The sequence below is a fragment of the Cynara cardunculus genome (genome assembly GCF_001531365.2).
Source record: "Cynara cardunculus var. scolymus isolate 2C chromosome LG 15, CcrdV1, whole genome shotgun sequence".
In the NCBI taxonomy this organism is placed as follows: Eukaryota; Viridiplantae; Streptophyta; class Magnoliopsida; order Asterales; family Asteraceae; genus Cynara; species Cynara cardunculus.
Window position 1 is genome coordinate 18,968,986 of NC_037542.1, and position 23,881 is coordinate 18,992,866.

The 23,881-nt window shown below is 35.5% G+C and overlaps 3 protein-coding genes across 3 annotated transcripts; 1 reads left to right on the forward strand and 2 right to left on the reverse strand.

Annotated features, from left to right (window-relative positions):
• Positions 1-95: 95 nt before the first annotated feature.
• On the reverse strand, positions 96-3,946 carry LOC112527262 (serine/threonine-protein kinase SAPK3-like). The gene is made up of 9 exons (XM_025137785.1): positions 3,559-3,946; positions 2,346-2,420; positions 1,859-1,960; positions 1,695-1,748; positions 1,525-1,617; positions 1,335-1,427; positions 1,140-1,244; positions 641-739; positions 96-529 (listed from the first exon to the last, which is right to left on the reverse strand). Exons 1-9 carry the CDS (start codon positions 3,679-3,681, stop codon positions 245-247), a joined length of 1,029 nt encoding a protein of 342 aa, XP_024993553.1. The 5' UTR covers positions 3,682-3,946; the 3' UTR covers positions 96-244.
• A 5,987-nt stretch (positions 3,947-9,933) lies between these two features.
• LOC112527587 (calcineurin B-like protein 1) lies at positions 9,934-16,599 on the forward strand. The gene is made up of 9 exons (XM_025138309.1): positions 9,934-10,085; positions 11,369-11,533; positions 12,798-12,880; positions 13,539-13,598; positions 14,517-14,625; positions 14,703-14,755; positions 15,680-15,760; positions 15,840-15,952; positions 16,403-16,599. Exons 2-9 carry the CDS (start codon positions 11,410-11,412, stop codon positions 16,467-16,469), a joined length of 690 nt encoding a protein of 229 aa, XP_024994077.1. The 5' UTR covers positions 9,934-10,085; positions 11,369-11,409; the 3' UTR covers positions 16,470-16,599.
• Positions 16,600-19,519: 2,920 nt separating this feature from the next.
• On the reverse strand, positions 19,520-23,158 carry LOC112528652 (probable phospholipid-transporting ATPase 7). Its single transcript, XM_025139674.1, has one exon. The coding sequence runs from the start codon at positions 23,156-23,158 to the stop codon at positions 19,520-19,522; it is 3,639 nt and encodes a 1,212-aa protein (XP_024995442.1).
• Positions 23,159-23,881: the final 723 nt, after the last annotated feature.

Sequence of the window (23,881 nt, forward strand, 5' to 3'; positions counted from 1 at the left end):
TAAAATGTTCAAAATATAAATATAACTTTTTTGAGATTTTAATTTTTACTTCTCTATTTTAAAGAAATTATAGAAAATCCGTAACCGTAAAACGATTAAATAAACAGAATGTGGATTCATGTTGAACTCAAGACTTGAAATGCAAAACTTGATTGTTACATTACACATGAGTCTGGGATCTTATGCGAATATAATCTACACAAACTTGGTACATTTCAAAAGCCATTTGTGATCAGAAAGATCCTCAAATTTGGCCCGAATGATCTCCGCTGTCATCGATCTCGTTCTCCAAGTCGAAGTCCTCCTCATCAGGATCCATCGATCCACCAATCTCCACCTGCCCACCCGTCGTGGTGGAACCTTCACTGGGAACCTTCGCCTCCTGTATGATCCGGTTGATTTGATCAACACTTTGCAGCGATTGGTCACCGCTGCCATTCTCGTAGTTTGTTTTCTCCCCTTCAACCAGCTCTTTCGGCATGTTCTTCAGAAACCATGGATGTTTCTTGATTTCCGCTATCGTGATCCTCTTAACCAACAGTTTGAAAACTTCAGTTACCAAGATTCAACTATCCCACAGGTATTCGATTATAGAAGTAATGTGACACAAAGAGGAACATATTTTCGAAAAAGGAGGTACCTTGGAGGGGTTTGCCACGAAGACATGAGACAGAAGGTGTCTACAGTCGGCAGAAACACGCACATAATCAGGTATCGAGTACTGAACGCTCACGATTCTCTACCAAAAACAACAAAGATTTTAATTTTTAGAGTCTCGTAAGGTTCGAGGAAAGTTCAAATGAGAACCATAAATATTTTGAGAACCTGGAGACCAACTATTTCATGTATTATTAATCATGAATAACCATGAATAACCATGAAGAATCAAGAATATCATGTATTATTCGTCATGAATAATCATGAATATCATGCATTTTCATCGTGAATATCTATCACGACATTCATGATGAATAAAACATAAATAGTTGGTTCTCAAATTCTCAAAATATGTACGGTTCTACAAGGGTAATATGATATTATCATCTTAAGGTCACAAGTGCTCGATTAAAGAATAAGTTCGACTGTGAAGGTCCTCGATTGAAAGTATTAGATTTGCCCCGAAAATCAAAGGATCTCACCCCGATCGTTTTACGAAAATTCCTAGGATCTTCAGGATCCTCAAAAGGGTAAGCTCCAACCAACATAACATACAGAGTCACCCCACATGACCAAACATCTGCAATCTAACCCACAAGATTTACAATCTTATCACGGAAAAAGATTAAAACTTTAATTACACGATAATCATATTTAACAACGCAAAACTGAAATACCTTTCCATCATATTCTTTCCGAGATAGGACCTCAGGGGCGATGTAAGCTGGTGTTCCAACTGTTGATTTTGGTTGCGAGTGCAATAAACCAGACTGCCCAAAACAAACCACCAAATAAAGAACCGAACAACGGAAACAAATAAAGATGCAAACTTTACTTGAAAAGATGACATTTTGAGTTTTATTGAACCTTTGAATAACCAAAATCGCATATTTTGAGCCGGGGACTTGGACTCCCGTCAAGAAGAGTGTTCTCTAGTTTCAGATCCCTGTGACAAATTTCCTGAAATTAGAGAAAGAATAATGTAAGTAGCGGTTCTCATAATCCGCGTTGCTATAAAGATATTGTGTTTGTTTTACCATGGAATGGCAGTAGCTGACTCCGGATATAAGTTGTTGGAAGAAAAACCGAGCCTGTATTCAAGAAAAAGATTTCCCAACTGTAGTTCTTGCAGATTGGCAGCTATTTTGCACCAGAAATTTGGAAGGAACTGAAGATGATGAAGTTAGAAATGTGTGCAAACCTCGTCTTCACTAAATCGGCCAGCACTGGTGATCTTACTAAAGAGTTCACCACCAGCTGCATATTCCATGACTATAGCCAAATGTGTCCGAGTTAACGACACCTGCATTATTGGGATTTCAAGAACAACGTGCTTTAAGTTCGCAACATGTTTTATTTATGAAGTTTTCTACATAATAGCACAACTTTTCTATAAAGTTTATGATCATGTAGGATTCCACATGGTATCAGAGCCATTGAGCCAAGGTCTATCATTCTAGAGACTCGACACTTTGGGACAATTTGTGCCCGTGTAGCCTCTGTTGGATGGGGCCATGTTGGAGTCCAACATCAGCTAGACTTGGACCATTTCCTCTTGATATATGTTGGAACATTCCTTTCTCTCCTGAAGGGATCTTGTGCACGTATTTTCACAGGTCTTCATTGTTGTATTAGTTTTAGTCCATTATTGCTATAATGGCTTACACAAGCTAGAAGTTGAAACTTACCTCCTTGAACCTGACGATGTTTGGATGCCTTAACGATCTGTGGTTAATGATTTCCCTCTGAACATTTTCATCAATCTGAAACAAGAAAACAACGTTTTCGGTCGAAAATTCTTATTGAAATGGAAATAATGAGATGGTTTACATTCAAAATTGCTAGTTTGAGTTCAATCACATGGAGCCAGACTTCTTTGTTTACCTAAATCGACTAGAAACAAAATGGATGACACTTAACCTACCTGTGATCTAAAAATCAATCTTTATAGTTACCGATTTGCATATTTCTTACTTGATCATCTCCAAGTTACTGAATTTCTAAAATGGGATTTAAAATCATCAAAGAGTGCAATCTACCACTCTAGGGAGTCGAAAACAAGGGCAATCTGTAGTCGTCTAGTCCTCTCTCCACCCTCTAGAACAACCTGTGCCGGTCTAGCCTCCATTGGAGGGAGCGTGCTAGAGTCTTGCTTCGGCTAGACTTGAACCAATTATCCTCAATATATGTTGTAAACTCCCTTCTCTCTTTTAGGGCTTTTTTGAAGAGAAATCTAACAGAGTTTTATAGATTCTCAAATGGTATTAGAGTCAAGGTCTACCAATCTATGGACTCGACAAGTGGGGCAATTTGCAGGGCTCTAGTCCCCTCTCCACACTCTAGAACAATCTATGCCTGTCTAACCTCCATTAGTAGGGGCTTGTTATAGCCCCACTTTGGCTAGATTTGGACCTATTATCCTCGATATATGTTGCAACCTCCCCTCTCGAAGCTCTTTTTAGACAATCTTCTAATAGGTTCCATGTATTCTCAAGGAAGAAAGCTCAAAATCTTGAAATTTGCTCAAGGAAGAAAGCTCAAAATCTTGAAATTTGGTTGACTTGAGGATGGTCAAACCCTAGTCTACAAAAAAAAGTTCCATCTTTACCAAACTTTGCTGTTAATTCTATAACATAACACCAAAATCTGAGCTCAAACTTAGGAACAAAGAGAGTTGACTCAACAATGTGAACCATCAATCAGTGAAGACAACACAACAAAATTAAAGAAAATATTTATCCTTAAATCTTGATCATCCATTTCAGCAAAAAAGAACAAAGGAATCCTAATCAAAAGCTATAATAACCTTGAAACATAAAATCAAACAAAACCCATCAAGCAATTCCCACAAAAAACAGTAAAACATCAAACAGATTATGCATTATCCATCAAAGAAATTACCTTTTTCCCTCTTTCAATGTATTTGACTGCAAACAGCTCTTTAGTCTTCTTATCTCTAACCAGCCTTGCAACCCCAAAATTCCCAGAACCAAGCTCTTTCAATGGCTCATATTTCTCCTCCATTGTAGCAGCAGAAAGAAATCCAAGAAATCCCCAAAATGTGCGAACCCAAATCTTCAATCTCAAAACCCACCAAAAAGGAAGTGAAATTGAACAAAAACCCTAAACGAAGATGATTCAGAAAGCTCTTTTCAGAGAGAAAGATGGTGATTGGTTGAATGAAGACATTGAGAATGGGTTTTAGGAGTTGTATTATAAAGAGAAAGGGTCATTGTTCATGGGGATATTTAAATGAGTAGCTTAGAAGTTAGGAAAGGAGTTCAAATTCAAAGGATGTAATGAGGGTTTTGTTTTCAAGGATTAAAAAGGGAATTGAATAAGATTTCGTTAAGCATCATCCCTTTTTAAAGACGATCTATTTCAACTTGAATCTTGATCGTGACATTTTATTTGATTTTTTGTTTTTATTCTTTTCATGAAATAATGAGTGAGCTACAAACAAAATCCCTAAACTTTTGGTGGATTTCACTTTTTTTTCTTTGGTCCAAACTCAAACGAAATTCGAGAAATGTTAAAAGTCGTAACAATCAATTTTGTATGTGAAACAATATATGTGTATAGAACGAACGAGATTGTTTCACGTGTGAAACAAGATTTGTCCAAAAAAGGGAAGAAAGAGAATGGATGACAGAGGGAGGGACATCGAACCGCGACCGAAACGTTTTGTTCTTGAAAACTATTTTTTATTAACCTGGACATTCAACCTGCTATGCGAGCCAACTAATCCCAAGACGACCACCCGCTTCGTAGATACCCCAAAGTCACCGCATTTGAACCTTCGTAACCACAAGAGGATTCTTATTCTTTTTTGTATTCGAACCTGGGACTTCGTGACAGTTTTGACCTTTGCAATCTAAGCTTAAACCAATAGCACAACACCCTTGTGGTTTGTTTTGGTAAGTTGTGGGTGCAACATAGAGATTATAGCAGATTTATTGAAAAAACAGGATAAAAATACAATAGAAACAACTAAAATTCATATGATTTATATGTATAAATGAAAGTCATCTCCATAAAATTCCTAAACTTGCTGTTGGGAAATTTCATTCAAATATCAAGATTTCAAATTCGAACTTTTATTTAAACCAAATGATATGAAATAGTGTTCGATTGGTTTGAGTTTAGGCTCCAAAAATCAAAAGTGTTTGGAGGTCCCAGGTTTGAATCTAGGGAGAAATAAAGATCCATTTGTGATAATGAATGTTTAAATATGATGACTCTAGACTACCAACAAAATGAGTGGTTGTCTGAAATTAGTCAGTTTGCATAACGAGTTGGATATTTAGATTTTTTTAAATCAGAAAGAAACAATAATATAAATATACCGACAATTAAAACAAAAATAGCTATATAATTAATATATATACAACGTAATCATATATAAATATATATATATATATATATATATATTTTAATATAAAACAATTTTTTTTTTGTGAAAATGTCTTTAAAGGAATTATTCCATCATATTCTTGATGAGTTTAAATATTATATTTGTATTGACGAAATTTGTTTCTGAAAATATGATTTTTAAATCATTTTTTATTTATTAAATTTAATTAATAAATAAATAATCCACCATTACGTGGCCATTGCTACATCTCATCATATCACTGGTGCTCCAATCATCCGACTGTATCGTTCCCACCATGCCGTCAGCAAACACGTCTAATTTTACTATTTCTGTTTTCATCAAATTAATGATTACTTACTTTTTTAAAATAAAGTTCAAATTTATAAAAAATTGAAAATAAAGTTAAAATAAAAAACACGAAAATAACCAAATCATGTGTAATTATACTGAAATCACATGTCATTACGGGACACGATTGACGCAAGAGTGAGCGGGCGACATCATATTTAACAACCCCAATCTTAAAATTACCAAATATTATAAACAAAAGCCAAACCGGCACCAAGAGTAAACCAATATAAATGGTGAAAAACCACTTATTAATATTCATAAAGCAATCCTCTAAAACAGAGCCTCGAACCTATACTGACACAAGAAACGAAGAAAAATCGACAGGGCATCAAACAGTGTTTGACGTGACTTTTACCATGACTAACGTCGTGCCCGGAGTCACTTGTGCCTAAGGTGACTTTTATAGTGACTAATGTCGCGTCCAAAGTCGCTTGGGCGACTATTTGAGCTGCACAATCCCAAACTCTCCTCAAATGCGGATTTTCCCAACCAGGCTTTCCAATGTCGATCTAAAGATACCAAAAACTCAAGAATCAAGTCTTAAACCTTTTAAAAACAACAAACCCAATAGCAAATGTTTATTCTAACTATATATATATATATATATATATAGTGTGAGTAATAATATTTGAACTCATAATTAAGAGTACAATTTAAAAATATGCATTTATTATTAAAAAGTTAACACTTATTTCAGAACAAACTGAAAGAAAAATATGCACACATATTTTACCAATGGAATAATTTTTTTTCACCCAAAAGTTTACTTTTATAAAGTTCTTCAAATTTAGAAAACTCGTGTACCTCGGTGGTAGACATGGGCCCCGCATGAACGAAAAGCTCAAAGTTTTGATCATTTGTTTCATTAAGTGATTACTAAAAATAATACAATATCTTGTAACCGCATCTTTTAATACAACCTTTTTAAAATAAAAATATAAAAAATTTAATTTTTTTCATTTAATTTTTTTTAATATTAACTATATTTTAAAAAATTTATATTTTATATATTAAAAAACTTTTATAAAAAATTATAATATGTTTAACTTTATTATAAACACAATTAGAATAATATATCTCTCTCCTTTATTTAAAACTTAAAAATTTCTACATTTTTTTCTTTATTTAATCCAATGATATAACTTACATTAAACAACCACCCACCGTCTTTACTTTATTTAATACAAACTATTGCATTTATTTATTCGATCCCAAACTCATTTAATATATAAAAATAGTTTAATTTAAATAAACATATATTCATTTGATACTAGCTCTCCATCCATATGATATAAAGAAATATAAAATTTAACTGGTGTCCGATTGGTTTAAGTTTCGGTTCCAAAGATCAAAAGTATTTGGAGATCTTAGGTCCAAATTAATTCAATGAGGAATAAAAAAATTTCTTATGGCTACAGAGTTTCAAATACGGTGACTCTGGGCTACCCGCAAAACAAATGGTCGTTCTGAGATTATTCGGCTCGCATAACAGGTTGGATATCCAGATATATATATATATATATATATAATTTTAATGTAGATAGAAAATGAGTCATTTCAATACTAAATACTCATCTAAATAAAGCAAATTAGTATTAGAAAGAATGGGACACTAAATTTCAACTAAGAAATTAGAGAATTATAGTTCTTTTACATTATATATGAATGAGTTATATAAAAATGGAGAATAGATTGAAAATATGTGTATGTGAAAAGCATACATGATAATGTAATTGTCTAATATATATATTAATAGAAACTCACTAATTATATTAAATCCAGAAAATAAAAAGATATCAAGTTGAGTTGTGTTTATATAGTAACTCATTTCAACCCAATACCTACGATTTAAAATCTTTACAACTCGATTAGAAATCGGATTGATCCGAATTGAATTATTTCGTGTTGGATTAAATGGTTTTATCATGTTTTTAATCGCCTCTACTTTCAAAACATATTTAAAAAAAATAATCCCAAGGAATTGGTCAAATTCAGGTGGTTAATATGGTTGGAGAATTCAAGTATTCAATAATGATTTGAATTTTTGACTTTTTGACTTTTGACAATTTCCTGCCAATAATTAATTTTAGGAGTAAATTGTGTAAAACAAAACAAAATAAAAAATATGTCCTTTGTGTCTTGAGTAAATTACGTTTTTAGTCCCTGAAGTTTGTTGAAAATTGTTATATTTGTTTTTATGTTTTTAAAATTACGATTTTTGCACATATAATTTATAATTCACTTGTTTTTGTCCTTATGATTTTATAATTTATTTTATTTTTGTCTATGTGGTTTAAAGTTTTTTCTTATTTTAGTTCCTCACGTTTAAAGATAAAAGTTAAACTCAATGATAAAAATAATAATGAATTATAAATCATAAGAATTAAGGCTGTAATTTCAAAATTACAGACATAAATTTCATATTTTCTTAACAAATAATTTTCTCTTATTTAATTAAAAAATAATTTTACTCTTAATTATATAAAGGAAAAAATTTATTGACTTCAATTTGCGGATGACGCTCTAATTTTTGGAAAATGGTCTCGTAAAAATCTTGTATCTCTTACTAATATTCTTAACTGCTTTCATGATGTTTCAGGACTGCGCATTAAYTTATCCAAATGCAATCTCTTTGGTATTGGTGTCTCGGAGGCAGAAGTCAATAATATGGCAGTTATGTTAAAGTGTAAGGCCTCTTCCTTTCCTTTCTTTTATCTGGGGCTTCCTGTTGGAGGTAACATGAACAAAAAAGCTTCATGGTCCGTCGTGGAAGATAAATTCCTTAAAAAGCTTTCAATTTGGAAGTCTCATTGCCTCTCCATAGGCGGAAGATATACTCTAATTCAGTCGGTGTTATCTTCTCTTCCGCTGTTCTTCTTTTCCCTGTTCAAAGCGCCCAACTCTGTTTTAAAAACTTTGGAATCTATAAGGAGAAGATTTTTTTGGGGTTTTAAGGAGGATGAAAAAAAATTGCATTGGGTTGCTTGGGAGAAAATTTTGAGCCCTAAGTCGACTGGTGGTTTGGGTATCGTTAGCTTAAAAACGAAAAATGTTGCTTTGTTAGCAAAATGGGTATGGAGGTTCTTGTCCAGCTCTAATGCGATTTGGAAGGATGTTATTTCTGAATTTTATGGTGAGGATGGTTGTCTTTTTTTCAAATAGGCCTTTGGTTGGAAAAAGCGTTTGGGTTTCTATTGTCAACACTTGCAAAAACGTGGAAGTTGCAGGTCAGAATGTCATCCTTTCGTTTACAAAAAAGGTTGCTAAAGATTCTTCTTCTCTTTTTTGGAAAGATGCGAGCATCGGACAAGGCTCAAAGTTGAAAGACCTTTTCCCCAGACTTTATGTCTTGGAAAGGAATAAAAATACTTCTTTCAAAGACAGATGGACTTATATTAATGGTTCTTGGAGTGGTGCTTGGGATTGGAAAACAATGATTAGGGGTAGAAACTTAGATGATCTTCAAGCCCTAGAAAGGCAACTCTCTCTTGTGGATTTCAATACTTCGGGTGAGGATATTTGGTTGTGGAATTGGAACAAGAACGAGATTTTTCTCGGTCAACTTATTGTCCAAATTAATTCAAGGGGCGGTTGAGACAAATGTTGGAAGCAATGATCCGTTTTTTTGGAGTCCTTTAATTCCTAAGAAGGTAAACATCTTCACTTGGCGCTTCCTTAAAGAGGCTATTCCGGTAAGATTCAATCTTTCAAAAAGAGGAATTCCGTTACAATCTTTGGAGTGCATCTTTTGCGGCAAAGGTGTTGAAACTTTGGACCATTGTTTCTTCTCTTGTTCGGTGGCAAGCATTCTTTGGAGGAAAATATGGGCTTGGTGGGATCTTAAAGCCCCGCGGCTTTCCTCGGTGTCTGATTTTACAATGTTGATCAAACAAATAGGTACTCATCGTAAGGTTGGAGTGATTTTCTTATCAGTGTGCGCCGTGGCGCTTTGGCAACTTTGGAAGTGGCGGAATGAAATTTTTCATACTAAGGATGATGCGGAAGCTAAGAAGAGAGGTGTAGACCCATTCCCAGATGTTCAAAATTTTTCCAAGCTTTGGATGGGGAACAGGAATCATAAGTTCCATCTTAGTTGGGATAGTTGGTCTTCTTCTCCTTACCTTGTTTAGTCTACTTGCTTGTCTCAGGCTTGGGTTTTGCTTTGGCTTTAGTTTGGGGATGTCTCTTTTTGCTTCTTTTTGTTTTCGTTTGTTATTGTGGATTCTTGATTCCTCTTGTGTCTAGCTTCTTGCTGGATCGTTTTGTTTATTTTTATTGGTTGGCTTGGTGAAGGTGATGGCCATGCCGAAACTCTTCTCTTTGTCCTTCCTTTTTTGCCTTTAAAAAAAAAAAACATAAAACAAGGAGTAATTATGATTTCCGGAAAAAAAAATTATTTAAAAAAATCCAAATAAGGAAAGTGTTAGCTATTTTCCTGATCATGTAAGAAAAACCAACAACTGAAAATGCGAATCGCACATCACGTGATACTCACGTGGCCATCTTCTTCGGATAACCTATATATATTTCTGTGCGTGTTCAGAGATGATGAGAAAAGACGAAGCAAAATTTCACGGGCTTCGACTAGATCCCGATCAATACACATATTATTACGAGTTTCCGCATTAACCTCCCCTTTCCAATCACCGGTGGCAGGAAAATTCGCATCTCTCCGATAGGGCGGCTCGTTTCGTCCCCGCCGGTATAGCATACATACGATTTCTAAATTCTGTATTGGTTACTTTGTTTCAGATTGTTATATGATTGATTCTTGTAGTGTATGATATCTAGGGATGTATTTAGTGATACATTGAATTATAATTGGCGGTAATCATCATATATGGGGCGGTGGAGTTAGGAAACTGATTCATTGAATTGGATCGAGCCGTCTAATGTTTTTTTTGTTATCGTCATTATCACCATTGGTATGATCTTCTCCTTTGAATTGTTTTTTATGTTAGTTTTTGCGTTCAACCGTTTTCTGGAAGCATATATTATGGAAAGGTCGAATGTCTTTGGATCTGTGGATTTTGTAGAAGAATAGTTATTGTTATTCTTTCCTTATCATTATTATAACCCTAGAAAATACCTAAAATGATCGGAGTTTCTTCTCAATTTATGGAAAAAATTTAAGATGAGGATCGTGATAAATTCAATCTGTTGAAGAGAAAAATTCTACATTATATTGAAGTACTGCTAAAATATTTTTTTTATAAATTTTGATCATGTGAAGGAGTTTTATCTTTATCACGAATGCAAAAAATTGTTTATATGATCGTTTTCCATTTATTAGTATTGTGGGGAATGGGTTAGACCATGGTAAATAAAAGCTCGTTTTTTTCCATTTATTATAGTATTGATTAAGATGACCTGCATAGTTGCCTGGTCTGCATAAATATTTGTATACTCGATCCAAAAATTGATGAATGATATAGAAACGTTTTACATTCTGGTTTCTACTTTTAGATCATCTCCACCCTCAACAAAAACAAAAAGAAAACCAAATCAAGTAAATCTAATACCTAAAGTGCATGGAGACATTTTCTCTTCCTCACCAGAGAAAAAGGTTGTTTTAAAAAAAATTGCATGCCAAAAAAAAGAAAAGAAAAGAAGATTAGAAGAAACAATGAAGAGCCCCACCCCAGAAGGGATATCTAATTTTGTTGTAGTCCTTTATTACGTTCGAGCAATTTTCCTTTTGGTTTTTTCGCGTACAAAACTTTCAAGTACCGAGTGTTCACCTCTTCCGCGTCCAGTGAAAGAATGATGCTAAACGCCTCTAAAGTTGTAGACTGACCTGTTCGTATTACTGGTACCCATATATAACTTTTCAAGTCAATTGTAACTTGTAAAGAGATGTTAATGTAGCATTTCAGTATGTGATCTTTTTAATCATTTTGATGAATATAACATCTTCTTTCGGATAGTTATTGTCTGACTGATTATTTTTGTTTTCTTTGGGTTTCGTATTATGTTTTTGTGAAGGTTGAGATGATATCAATGATAGATAGCAGAGAATCCTTGCAATGCTTCTAACCCTGCACCGCTGTCTTGTCTCAATGGGTTGTTTCTGTTCTACCCCGCAGGGGAAAAAGGGTCTCAAGCCAGTCAGGCGTGAAGACCCAAGGACCCTTGCTTCCCAAACAGCTTGTAAGTTATTTCCACACCCACCTTGATTGGAACGTGTTCGGTTATTTCTGTTTGTGTTAGCATGTTTAAGGCTCCCTGCGAACTCTGATTGTCATTGTGAGTTGGATACTCTGTGACTCGCCTGTTGAAAAACCAAGCTATGAAGCTAATGAACCAACGAAAACTAAAAACTAAATTTGGCCAATCTTGACCCAGCCAATGCTTTTTCCACTAACTTCGCCAACACATACAAAACTTGGTGTACGAAGACATGTCAACACAATCAACCAAATAAGCAAATAAACAACAAATAGTCGGGAGATGTAGAAAATTGCTTGTGGAAACCCAAAATGGAAGCAAATCACGCGGGATGAGTCCACCGAGAAATCCACTATAATAGATCTTGTACAAGATTGGAGAAGAAAAACAGTGGAGAGGTATTGCATTGTATGCATGTATGGAATAAATGTAGAGTGCACAAATGTATATTGGGCTTAGAACATTGAATGCACTAAAGTCCACATTAAGTCCTGTCAGGTGCGATATGGGACTTCGAATGTGACTTTGAAGTTGCATTGCATCCGACCTGGTACGCGTCTTAAGCAAGTGGATGAGCGATTTTAGATGCCGTTCTCCATATTGCTTCTGATGTACCAAGAGTTCCTCTTCACTGTGCTACTCGCAAAGCGAGATGGAAGTCGCAAAGTGGTTCAGAACACCTGAATCACATAAGCTGGGTTATTTGCATATAAAATAAATAGGAGAGAGAAAGCAAAAGCAAATACAATATGTTCTATATTACAGGATGGCTGCTTGGTCGTATTTGATGGAAAAAACACAGCATGATTCCTTCTGTTTTCCTGAGAAAGTCTGACGTGTGACTATCAATGTGGTAGACCTAAACCGAAGGGTACATATATGATATAAAGAAACATCACTTCTGTAAAATATTTATGCTGGAGGACACATATATTTAGGTCAATATCCTCTATGAAAAAATGTATATTATTAATTCAATCATGGTCAAACTGTATTCACTGAAATCATTTGAGATCTCTAAGAAAGCCAAAGTTTTGGGATTTTGACATTTCCCTTATGTCCTCCCTTTACAAACGTACATTTTACCGTAAGTGTAGCACCTACAGGGTAACCTTGAGTGAGCAAAATTTCACCCTTATCATCCAGTGTGGGGATTCCTTTCCACTTAGTGTTTCGATTTTAAAACTTCTGTATGGCGATATGAAATCTTGTTTGTTTATATTTATAATTGTTTTTCTCACTGCAGTCAGTGTCAGTGAAGTTGAAGCACTGTTTGAGCTATTCAAGAGCATAAGCAGTTCCGTAATTGATGATGGGTTAATTAACAAGGTACTTTATGTCAGCATTCCTAGTTCAGATGCATTCCAGAGTTTTTCATATTACTCTGTTAAATATTATCTATTGATTATGCTTTTGGCTCGAATGCAACACAAAACTTAGGGTCGTTTATTAAGAGCTTACACGGTAGTGCATATGGTCCCTTTACCTTACTGGATAAATAAGGCAAAAAACCAAGAATTTTACTCATTAAGAGTGATGACAAGGGCCAGGAGTCTTACCTCGTAAATGACGATGAAGACTCTTGTCTGTTTAGTGCTTACCTGATAAATTGTTGCATACGATGCCGTTTTAATGGATTAGAATCGTATCCGGTAAGATAAGTGAGAATGTTGACTTTTACCGGTAAACTTTATGAGGTAAGCATTTGGATAAACATTCCCTTAGTTTCAATCTGGTAGCTTGTGGAGAATTTTATTAGGACTAGTTATTATAATTGGCCCCTCACTCGTACCTTTTTACTTCTCACTTCTGTTAAGGTCTTGCCCTAAGTTGTTGAACTGTCCCACATGAGCATTGTGAGATAAAATAGGATAATTCTCTCGCATTCCATTAATAGTGCTGCATTTATATTGTCTGTCCAACATGCACATCTATAGTTGTGTAGATGATAATGTATCTAAACATTGCATGCTTGACATATATGCAGGAAGAATTTCTTCTAGCTTTGTTCAAGAATAGAAAGGAACAGAATATGTTTGCAAACAGGGTATGATGTTCCTCCAATTCACTTTCAGTTATGTGGATGAAGTTACTGAATTTTCTGGTTCCCCTGAGGGTAAAATTTGAATATCTTGTCCTAATGTCCTCCTAAAACAAACCAAACTAATTTCTTATATGTCACTTTGTGATGGGGTATGAGGTATAAGAGATCTCTATTCCAAAAGTAGAGCGTTTGTTTATGTGAGAAAAAAGTTTTGACTTGTATTTTCAGAAAGGTTGTTTGAAGAAAGAGAAGGAAAAAGAAAAGAGTTTAAAAGAGAAGATGTGGAAAAGAAGTGCTAATCAAGTAACAACATAAAAAAATAGGTACAAGGAACATAGTAAAGGTTTGAAAAACTACCTAACCCATGGTCTTAAGGTAGAATCGTGGTAACCTATCTAATTTAATATTCCTCCGATCCCACCCTCTTACCTCTCCAACTCCTTTCAATCTTTCATCCTATATTCCTATGTACGCCAGCTACAATATGTAATCAAAACTCCTATTTAAGGTCATGTCCTCGAAAATGTTTAAAATCGAAAAAATAAGATTCAACATCATAAATATACCACATTGAATCAATGTGTACCATTAACATTTCATGATGCTAGAAGTATGATATCAAATTAAAAGGTAAAATATTAAATAAATATGCCATTTAGATTGTCTAAAGTTCAAAGTTTTTATGCCAGTTTCATGTGTTTTACCATATGAAGCAGCCAGGCTTTCCCTTGTTTTTTTCACCATCTTCCTCTTTCCCCTCTTTCCTACATTTGTTTTTGCTCTATTCAACATGTTTGAGGTGCACAGAAGTAGTGCCTCTTACTTCAATAAAATAAAGACCAATCTGAATGGATAATGTTGTATTTGCATATTGTATTATTTGTTTTGTGATATCCAACAATTTAAAAGTTCCATGTGCAGATTTTCTCTCTTTTTGATGTTAAGCATAAGGGGGTCATCGATTTTGGTGACTTTGTTAGATCACTCAATGTGTTCCACCCTAAAGCTTCACTAGAAGACAAAATCAATTGTAAGTTGATTATTCTAAATCTTGATCGGAATTCCAAAACAACCAAGTGATATCTTATATCTTTGCTTCTATTTTAGTTTCGTTCAAGCTCTATGATCTGGATGGAACAGGATTCATCGAGCGTGAAGAGGTATATCGGTTCTGGTTTTGTATCTTAACGTCTCTACTATATTTCTTTTACGACAATTACAACCCTAATTTATTTTTTTTACAAATGACCTAATAGTTTTATCTCCAATTTTATCCCTCTAATACGTGATTCATTTTCATCCAAATCTTTATTTCACACCATACATATAATGGTCCAAGCCAAACTAGTGCATTGTTAACACCCCAAAATCAATCAAAACCATGGTCTAAATTTTAGTAACTCATTGTAAAGGACCTTTTAAGGGATTTACAATCCTGACTCAATCAGTATGATATGGGATGTCACAAATTCTCCTCTTTAAATTCTTTGGTCTTCATCGAATTTACATAGAAACCCATGTAGAATCCAGAAATCGTTATATTTAAGATGCATGAGTCCAACCAATTAGAATTTGAGGCTCTATACTAGTTGTAAAACCCAAAACAATTTACTAGCCCCATAACTTCTAATCATGGTTTTAGTTTATTTGGAGGTTATTGCACCCTATTATATTACTCTAAGGGAGGTTTCAATATATAATGAGAGGAAATTTTTCCAAGTCTAGCCGATGTTTGACTTTAACACCTTTTAACAGAGGCTATACGGGCATAGATTATCTCACGGTGTTGAGTGGGGCCAGACAAATACAAATTGACCCACAAAGTCTATTTAGAGTAGTAGACCTCGAATATGCCCTATTGAATTACTCCCCATAATAGTCAGAAAGAGAGAAGGGAAATGAACAAAAGCATAAGATCTTGATACAGGAGTCTTATAGGTGGATCCATGAAATGAAAATTTCAAATGAACAGAAGCATAAAGTCTTGATATAGAAGCTCTAGAACTTGTTTTATCCCAAGAAAGATTGAAAAGCTTATTCTTTAATATCTCAAACCATCTTTGATCATCCACAATCTTTTGCAGGTTAAACAAATGTTAATCGCGCTTTTACACGAATCTGAGCTGAAGCTAGCTGATGACACCATTGAGATAATACTGGACAATGTGAGTTAATTAGTTCACTTTTTGTTTAGTCTCAAGTATCGTGTACTAATTTTTGTGTTGTTTTGTTATATTTGAACAGACATTTTCAGAGGCGGATAGAGACCAAGATGGAAAAATAGATAAATCAGAATGGCACGCTTATGTTACCAAAAACCCTTCCTTGTTGAAGATAATGACACTTCCATATCTGAGGTATGTCATATCATAATAACATCATGATATATACATCAATTATGTGTGTGAAAGGGTATTAATACATAGCAACCCATGTATATTCCATAATTATGTGGGACAATTTTTAGATTACAAAGAAGTTTTATAGAGAGATAGAGATGCACAAAAGGCCCTCGGATTGAGGGCAGGCCCAAAAGATCTCGATTAAGGCAGGACCAACAAAATCCGGCTGGACCCAATTCTTTTTGTCCAGGACCGGTAGGACAACTGGACAAGCCCCAGCCGGAGTCCAAACACATGGTCGGGTTAGGACCGTCAGCATGCACAAACACAAGGTCAGGTTGGGACCGAAAAAGTACTAGTCTAAAACTGGTAAAGAACCGTCATGCCTTGAAAACGTTTTTTTAGTGGTTTTTTCGTTGAGGTGTTGTTTCAGATACATAAGCATTCATGTTTACTGAAATGCAGGGATATTACCGTAACCTTTCCGAGCTTTGTGTTCAATTCTCAAGCTGAAGAAGAGGTTGCAACATGATGAGGAGGAAATGAGGGATTTCGGTAATAGTAATTTACGAAGAAATCCTTGGTGCTACGTACGCTTGTCTACTAATTCTAACTCAAAGATGTGTTGAAAGAGGAGGTTTGTGGCTCGCTTTTAACCCAACAAAACATAACAGTTGAATTATGATGTACAATCATTATTCACTAATAAAGTTTGTTATTGATTGGTATTTCTTCTTTGTCCCCTCACTTCCATTCATGTGCTTTACTTCCCAAAAATGGTACATATCATATTAGTCGAGGTCTGTGCAAATCGGATAGACATTCACTGTTACAAAAAAACATACAACTACTTTCGGAAAAGCAAGTTAATGAACTTTTGAAAAGGAACTTTTCAGCTCTTTTTTGAATATCATGGTATCGACGACTATCGACACATTTAGTTCCCAGGTCCATAGTGATTCATGCAAAGTGTCTCTTTGATGCGAGGCTTAACCGTGGACCATGAGAACCACACCTTATTGTTCTTGGCCCATGATCAAGTAAAACAACCATAACTTTTCCTACGAGACTCCACAGTCAATTCGAAGTTCTAGAAAAACTTGATGACTTTTTCATTTTGAATAAATAAACCATCAAACTTCTAAAAGTTTTACATACATTTTTTAACTAAAAAAACTACTTGTAAATGGTTAGTAACGTTTTAAAGGTAAAAGAGTTACCATTAGCCTTTGCCATTGATTTTTGTACACGTTTATGATGCAAAGATTCCATGAAACGTGCGATGGCACAAGCTTGGCCATTGACACCATTGTACTCTATCTTCATCTCGGTCGTGTAGTTGATAATTTCTCTGACTGTAATGGATTTGAGTTATAAATACAATCAAAGTTCAATTGTTAATTGCACAAGTTTTGCTAGTACAAGAATAATGGAATAGTAATGTTAGATCAAGTGATTGTGGTTTGTGATTATGAAAATGTAAGGTTTTTTTATTAATGATATACAGATAAATTTTAGATAAACATTTTTTTGAAGTATATAATATTTATATATGACAAATGCAACAAATAAAATTACACACTCTCCTTACCTTCGGTGAAGTTTGAACCCCTGAACTCCTAGGAGGCCATAGGTTACAATACCGCTAGGCCAAACACCATTTGATAGATCAGTATTTTTTATGTCACGTTTCAATAAAATTGGAGCAAATTTAGGTAAATAAAGTTCCACTTTTAACAGGTTTTTAGTATGTTTTCAAAATTAAATGTCTTGTTAGCTATTTTATAATATAGTTTTGAGATGTGTCCTATAAATCCATCTTTTTATAAGACAATTGTGTTTATAGAACACTTTATCAAATAATGTCGTATAATGTAGTTAACACGACACTCTTTTTTAAAACATCCTAAAACCTTGTTAAAATGCTTAAAATGTCCTATAAACGTATTGCAACAATTTTATACATGACGTTTTTTTGTTTGGTCTTTTAAACTTAAGTCCTATTAAGTATTTTTCCAGGGCATCTTTAATCCAACAATAAAAACACTAAAAGCACAAAAAATGAAGGTGTTTTCATCTTCAACCCAATACTAAAACACTAAAAATTACGGAGATCGATAAAAATTGGCCTCAATAAATGATATACTAATATAATGTTATTTTTTTATAAATACATATATTATTATATTATTATTATAATATTAAAGAAGGTTTTTAGTGTTTTTAGTATTTTATTGTTAATGGTTGGGTTATAGATGGTCTTTTAGGATGCTTCTACATTTTAGGCGTTTTATAAAGTCAATTTTGTTGTAGTGATGGTGGATGAGGCGGAGCCTGTTGGTGAATTTAGGGTCATCAATCCTTTTGTTGTAATTGTGATTTATTTGAGATCGTTTAAGGTGATAAAGCAAACACGAGTGAGTTAGGAGGTTCACAATTCATACTCACAAATGTTGTTTCTAGCATCTTAAATCGTTATAAGACCCGGGAGGTAAAGGGGTCGTGCCCCTTCGTAGGGTTCAAGAGGCACCCCCCCCCCCCCCAAGCGGGGGTTTTCAAGGGGCAGAGCACTTTGGCGGTTTTCGAAATTTACAAAGAATCAAACTAAGTGAAAACTTTATTAAGTATAAGCATGGATAGTGGATTCAGAGTTCTATATATGTATTGAGACTTAGGAAATTAGCCAAGTCCTAAGTCTGAACCGAATTGAGTTAGAAATCTGAAACTTGAATTCAGACTTGTGATTTTCCAGAGTTATGAAAATTAGCCAAGTATCAAACTTTGAATAGTAGGATCAGAGTTTAGATTACTGCATCCAGACTTAGATTCAGTGTTCAATTATGAGAACTTTGATACAGTTGTAATTGCTTTTCAATCTTATACATTAACGGTTATAACCGTCGATCTCTCATATAAATATATAAAAACGTGATTTGGTGAATATATATATAGGGTTGGGTTCACGTGAGACCACTTTTTACACTTAAAACTTCACAACAAAATATTGTGAAGGTTACCTTTCACAGCAAAAACATTGTGAAGGTTACCTTCTCAGCGTTTTGCTGTGAAGTTTCAAGTGTAAAAAAATGATCTCACGGATCTCACGAAAACAAACTGGTCTCACATGATTCCAACTCCCTCTCTCTCTGTATATGCGAAATTAGTGCCTTTTTTTTGTGTATGAAATTTCTAAAATATCCCGAACCGAATTCATGATAACTCAAGGTATTAGAGGGACGAAATCTAATATTTGAAAAGTAAGTTACAATACATCTGTATCCAAGAATTATACGAACACAAAACCAGACCCCAAAACTAATAAAAGAAACTAACTAAATCCATTGAACTGAAATGGCTTAATGACTCATACCTTAAGCGATTCTACTTGCACCTAAATCTAATTAGTATACAAAACTACTATAGCATATGTCCATCTTAGCTGTGATACTATATCATATAGAGTGGCTTATTCAATAAGCTTCTACCGGAAATCTCTATAAGAGAAAACCCTTCCAATCTCTACAAACAGATTAATCCACACAGACAGCTTTCACGATAATAGAAAACCAACCCTCGATTCGATTACGTAGAACGATAAGCAAGCGATGAATATTTCCGACTCATTTTCCCTTTCATGTGCCTCTTCTTCGCATCGACTCTCGCTGATACTCCTATCTCTGTTTCTTGCCTTGCCTTTGATTGTTCCTTTTTCCACATCTTCTTATCTGTAACATCTTTTCTCATGTTCTTCATCTCCTGAAGAACATGATGATCTTCTGGATTGTAACATCTCTGATACGATATGTGAATGAGGTACGGCATATTACATAACAACGTTATGAAGATTGTCGATAAGTAGAAAGTTTCCGACGGTCCAAGAACTTCGGGAAGTTGCTGATAAATGTTACCCGCTGACCATCCGACCGGCATCATTCCGTACACGTAAACTATTAAGTACCATACGACGATACTACCCCATATCGTGTGTAATTGGATTCGAGTCAAGTAATGCGAAATAAGAAAGATTTGAACATTTACTACCCATATGATGCTTGTAAACATAGCTGTACCTATAACATACATATCGGCTGTTTGTCCTTCTTTTCGGAAGGATTCGGGACTGAAGATATAAAGATTAACGAGATAGATCACAAAAGAAGCGTAAACTCCGTTTGCGAGCCACCCGATTATTCTGTACCAATCGAAAAACAAGTTTTTTGGACCTTGTTGATATAATGCAGGAAACTGTAAGCAGAACTCTGCGCATACGTCTTTCTCCAAAACCCCGAGGGCGAGGACCGGACATGAGGTAAGGAAGACGTTGTATAGCAACATATACCAATCGTCGTAGTGCATTTGACCCGAGAAGCCGGTTTCGGCTTCGAAGTAGAATAATGTAAGGGCTAATGTTATGTTTTTGTATAAGAAGTAACATATCATCTTGGAGATTCTCTTGTAACACCAATGTCCATGAACAATCAAGAGTCGTTCCAAGAACCGAAACTGCGCGATCGAGAAATCGCTAGCCATCACGGCTTGCATCCCTTCGACACCGCTAATACCAATGCCGATATCGGCTTCTTTGATCATACCCACATCGTTTGCACCATCACCGATCCCCAACGTTGTTTTTCCCGTCCCTTCTTTCACTAATCTAACCACCAAAGCTTTCTGTCGTGGCGACACTCGACAACATATGACAGACGCGCAATTAACCGCTAGATTCAAGAACTGGAACTTCATATCGTCCTCGAGAGCGTATGTCAACGTCTTACCATCGATGATCAACGCAAATGCGACGTGCGGGTCTTTTTTCCCTTTGAGTGATTGTGAGGCACTGGTAATCTGTTTCAAGATGTTCTCTTTTATAACATCTTTAGCATCTTGAGCCAACATTTCTGCACTCACGACAATACAAATCTGTTTCATCCCTTGCCGTAACAAGCTACACGAAAACCCGATATTGATCGCGGTTTCCATCTTATCGCCGGTTAGAACCCAAATCTTAAGACCCGCTAGAGCCAATCTATCGATACACTGAGGAACCCCTTTTTGTAGCTTATCTTCTACAGCAGTTGCACCCACAAGGGTTAGTTCTCTTTCCATTGAATCAGATAGTTCTTCTAGTATTTCCTCTCTATCTGGACCACTGGCTATCTGAGCCTTGTGGAATTTCTCGTACCAATTCGTGTACTCGGTTTCTTCGAGTTTCTTATAAGCGAGCGCTAACGTACGTAAGCCGGCATCCCCGTAATCGTTCAAGTTCTTTGTTGTGGATTCGAGAAACATCTTTCCGTTACTCGCTAATCGATCAAAGATGATGGTGTCTGCACCTTTGCAAAACATAAGAATTTGGTCCGTTTCATCACGGATGATCACAGACATTCTCTTTCTCTTGCTGGTGAAATCCAACAGAGTTAGGATCTTGTATTCCTTTTCAGTTGGTTCTTGGTTTACACTAAGTTTCTCCTTAATAATGACGCTGTTTTGCGTTCTCTTGATAAAATGGAACCCGAATTCTCGAGCTGCGACAAGGAATGCACCTTCATCGGGTGACTCGGCTTCATAACTTAGCTCGCCGGTCTTCTCGTTCACTTCAGGTATTGCTGTGTGACATACGGCAAGAATACGAAAAAACAGCAGAATCACATCTGCATTTGGCTCTTTCAACCAATTCCCATTTTGTAATCGATCATCTTGAAAGCTAAACCCTTTGATCGGTTCTTTCTTGTCGGTATTCCCATTGTCCGTGATCGTAATCGCTTCTAACGTTGCAGGATCGCTCATATTTCCATCGAAAGACTCCGCATCTTGGATTTCAGCAGCCAGTTGTTTCGCAGCCGCGAGTTCAACTTCACTCAGCCGCTTCCCATAAGGACACCCCGCGATCGAACACTTGAGGAAGTCCATTTGGTTGCACGTCAACGTCCCGGTTTTATCCGAAAGAATGGTATCGATTTGACCCAATTGCTCGTTCAAATTCGAGGTTCTAGCCTTCGCTGGGACGCCGCTAACTTCATCGTACATATGTATATCGCTGTTGATGAAACTCGCTTGAAGAATCTTCACCGCCTCGATCGAAACATAGAGCGAAATCGGGACAAGATAACCATATAGCATAAGTGCAGTTACAAGATGTCTTAATCCAGACACGAAGAAGTTATTTAGATCGAAATCCTCTCCCGGTATTTGTGGCATCAAGTACCACCATATCGGAACCGAATTTCGAACTGCTAAACCGAACCCTGAAGCACTAACAATCGATATCACGATCAGTAACCCGAATAACAAGTAAATGATCTTATCCATCTGAAGCTCGATTTTGCTTCTTTTAGCCGATGATTGCGTGGTATTCTGCATCACTTTCGTATCATTTCCGGTGAAAACCACAACACCAAACACATATTCAGTGTTTCGAAGCTTCGAATCTCGAAGAAGAAGCTGTGCAGGTTCAAGGGGATATATACGACCATCGTAATCTAGATTACCCATAAACGTATAGAGATTCGGGTTTGGATTTTCGCAATGAATCGTGGCGCTAAAATCCTGAAAATGTGAAGCTTTTTCATCTTCGACTAACGGAAATGAAAGATTCTGCAAAGCCCTTTTCACCTTCAAATTTGTCTCCCCATCCAAGTTCATAGTCTCAACATACGACATTCCATCTTCATAACTCGATTGCAGCAACAACAAATCAGCAGGAAAAAACTCATCTTTTTTCACTTTCACTATATCTCCAACGCAAACCTCACGCCACTGCTTCGACCCAAACTCACCATTTCCGACATGAATGTTGGCATTTCGACAATTCGCTGCTTTATCTTGCCAAAATCTCTGAAGATCTTCATAAAGCTCTTTGGCTAGACTAAACCCAACGACCAACGCTAAGGGCACGACTTGGCTGGGCCAATCAAAGGGGGCGTAATCGGTGAATGTTAAACCGGCGGCGACTAGGAAGTAGAAGTTGGCGACGCGATTGAATTGCTCGAATAACGCGATGGGGAGGAAGTTGAGGAAAGTGTATTTGGTTGTAGAGACGTAGTTTGAGCAAAAGTTGGGTGTTTCTTCAGAGGTGGGTCGATTGATGTAGATGACACGAGGGTATCCTGATAACTCTCCTCTGGTAGCTTCTTCCTTTTTGTAAGATGGTTTTGTTCGTATGTTAGCTAATGTGTAGAGGCTGCTCCGCCGGAGCTTTGCCCTTATTCTACCTTTTGCCATTAAGAAGATACCCGAATTGCGCTACGAATACTCATTTTTTGATGAAGATAAGGATGGTAGTTTGATCAAAGATTGAAGGTCCAACAATGGAGGACGGGAAGAGAGAGGAGAGATACCAGAGAGAGAAAGTCATGTAAAGAGGAGAGGATCTTGCGGTGAGGAGGATTTCATGTGGAATTAGAGAAGAAAATGTGTAGACGAAATCAGGAAGAAAGGGATAGATAGAGAGCATTTTACGGGAACTTAATAAAAATTCTCATTAGGTTCAAATTCATACTTTTTACTTTATCTATATTATCTTATAAAATATTCGGCTAAAATTCCTATTAACTCTTAAACTCATTTATTCATATCCGATTTTGTCTCATATTTGAATTCGTGTAACTAATTGAAGATAAACACAATCAAATATAGGATAAACATCTTATTTTAAATATAAAAAATTTAAAATATAATTAGTATAATCATTAAATTCTAATAGAATACTTAATTATTATCTTTATAAAATTTATAATATTAAACCAAAAATAAATTGTTTTTTATTATTAAACTTAAATTAAATTATATAAAAAATATATATTCTATATTATAAATCATTTGACAAACTCTATGCGTAAAATACTGTTTATTAATGCATATTACTTAAAACTCAAGATTACAAGTAGATTGTGTGTAAGTACAAATTATTAAAACTCCATATCTGAATTCGTGTAACTAATTGCA

Excerpts from the sequence above, each read along its gene's own strand:
- LOC112527587 (XM_025138309.1), top strand. The coding sequence starts at position 11,410 with ATGCTTCTAACCCTGCACCGCTGTCTTGTCTCAATGGGTTGTTTCTGT. Across the intron at positions 14,626-14,702 it reads ACTAGAAGACAAAATCAATT|TTTCGTTCAAGCTCTATGAT; the intron begins GTAAGTTGATTA and ends CTTCTATTTTAG. Across the intron at positions 15,953-16,402 it reads ATGACACTTCCATATCTGAG|GGATATTACCGTAACCTTTC; the intron begins GTATGTCATATC and ends ACTGAAATGCAG.
- LOC112528652 (XM_025139674.1), bottom strand. The coding sequence starts at position 23,158 with ATGGCAAAAGGTAGAATAAGGGCAAAGCTCCGGCGGAGCAGCCTCTAC.
- LOC112527262 (XM_025137785.1), bottom strand. The coding sequence starts at position 3,681 with ATGGAGGAGAAATATGAGCCATTGAAAGAGCTTGGTTCTGGGAATTTT. Across the intron at positions 1,245-1,334 it reads GGAAAGAATATGATGGAAAG|ATTGCAGATGTTTGGTCATG; the intron begins GTATTTCAGTTT and ends CTTGTGGGTTAG. Across the intron at positions 530-640 it reads TCGTGGCAAACCCCTCCAAG|AGGATCACGATAGCGGAAAT; the intron begins GTACCTCCTTTT and ends CTGTTGGTTAAG.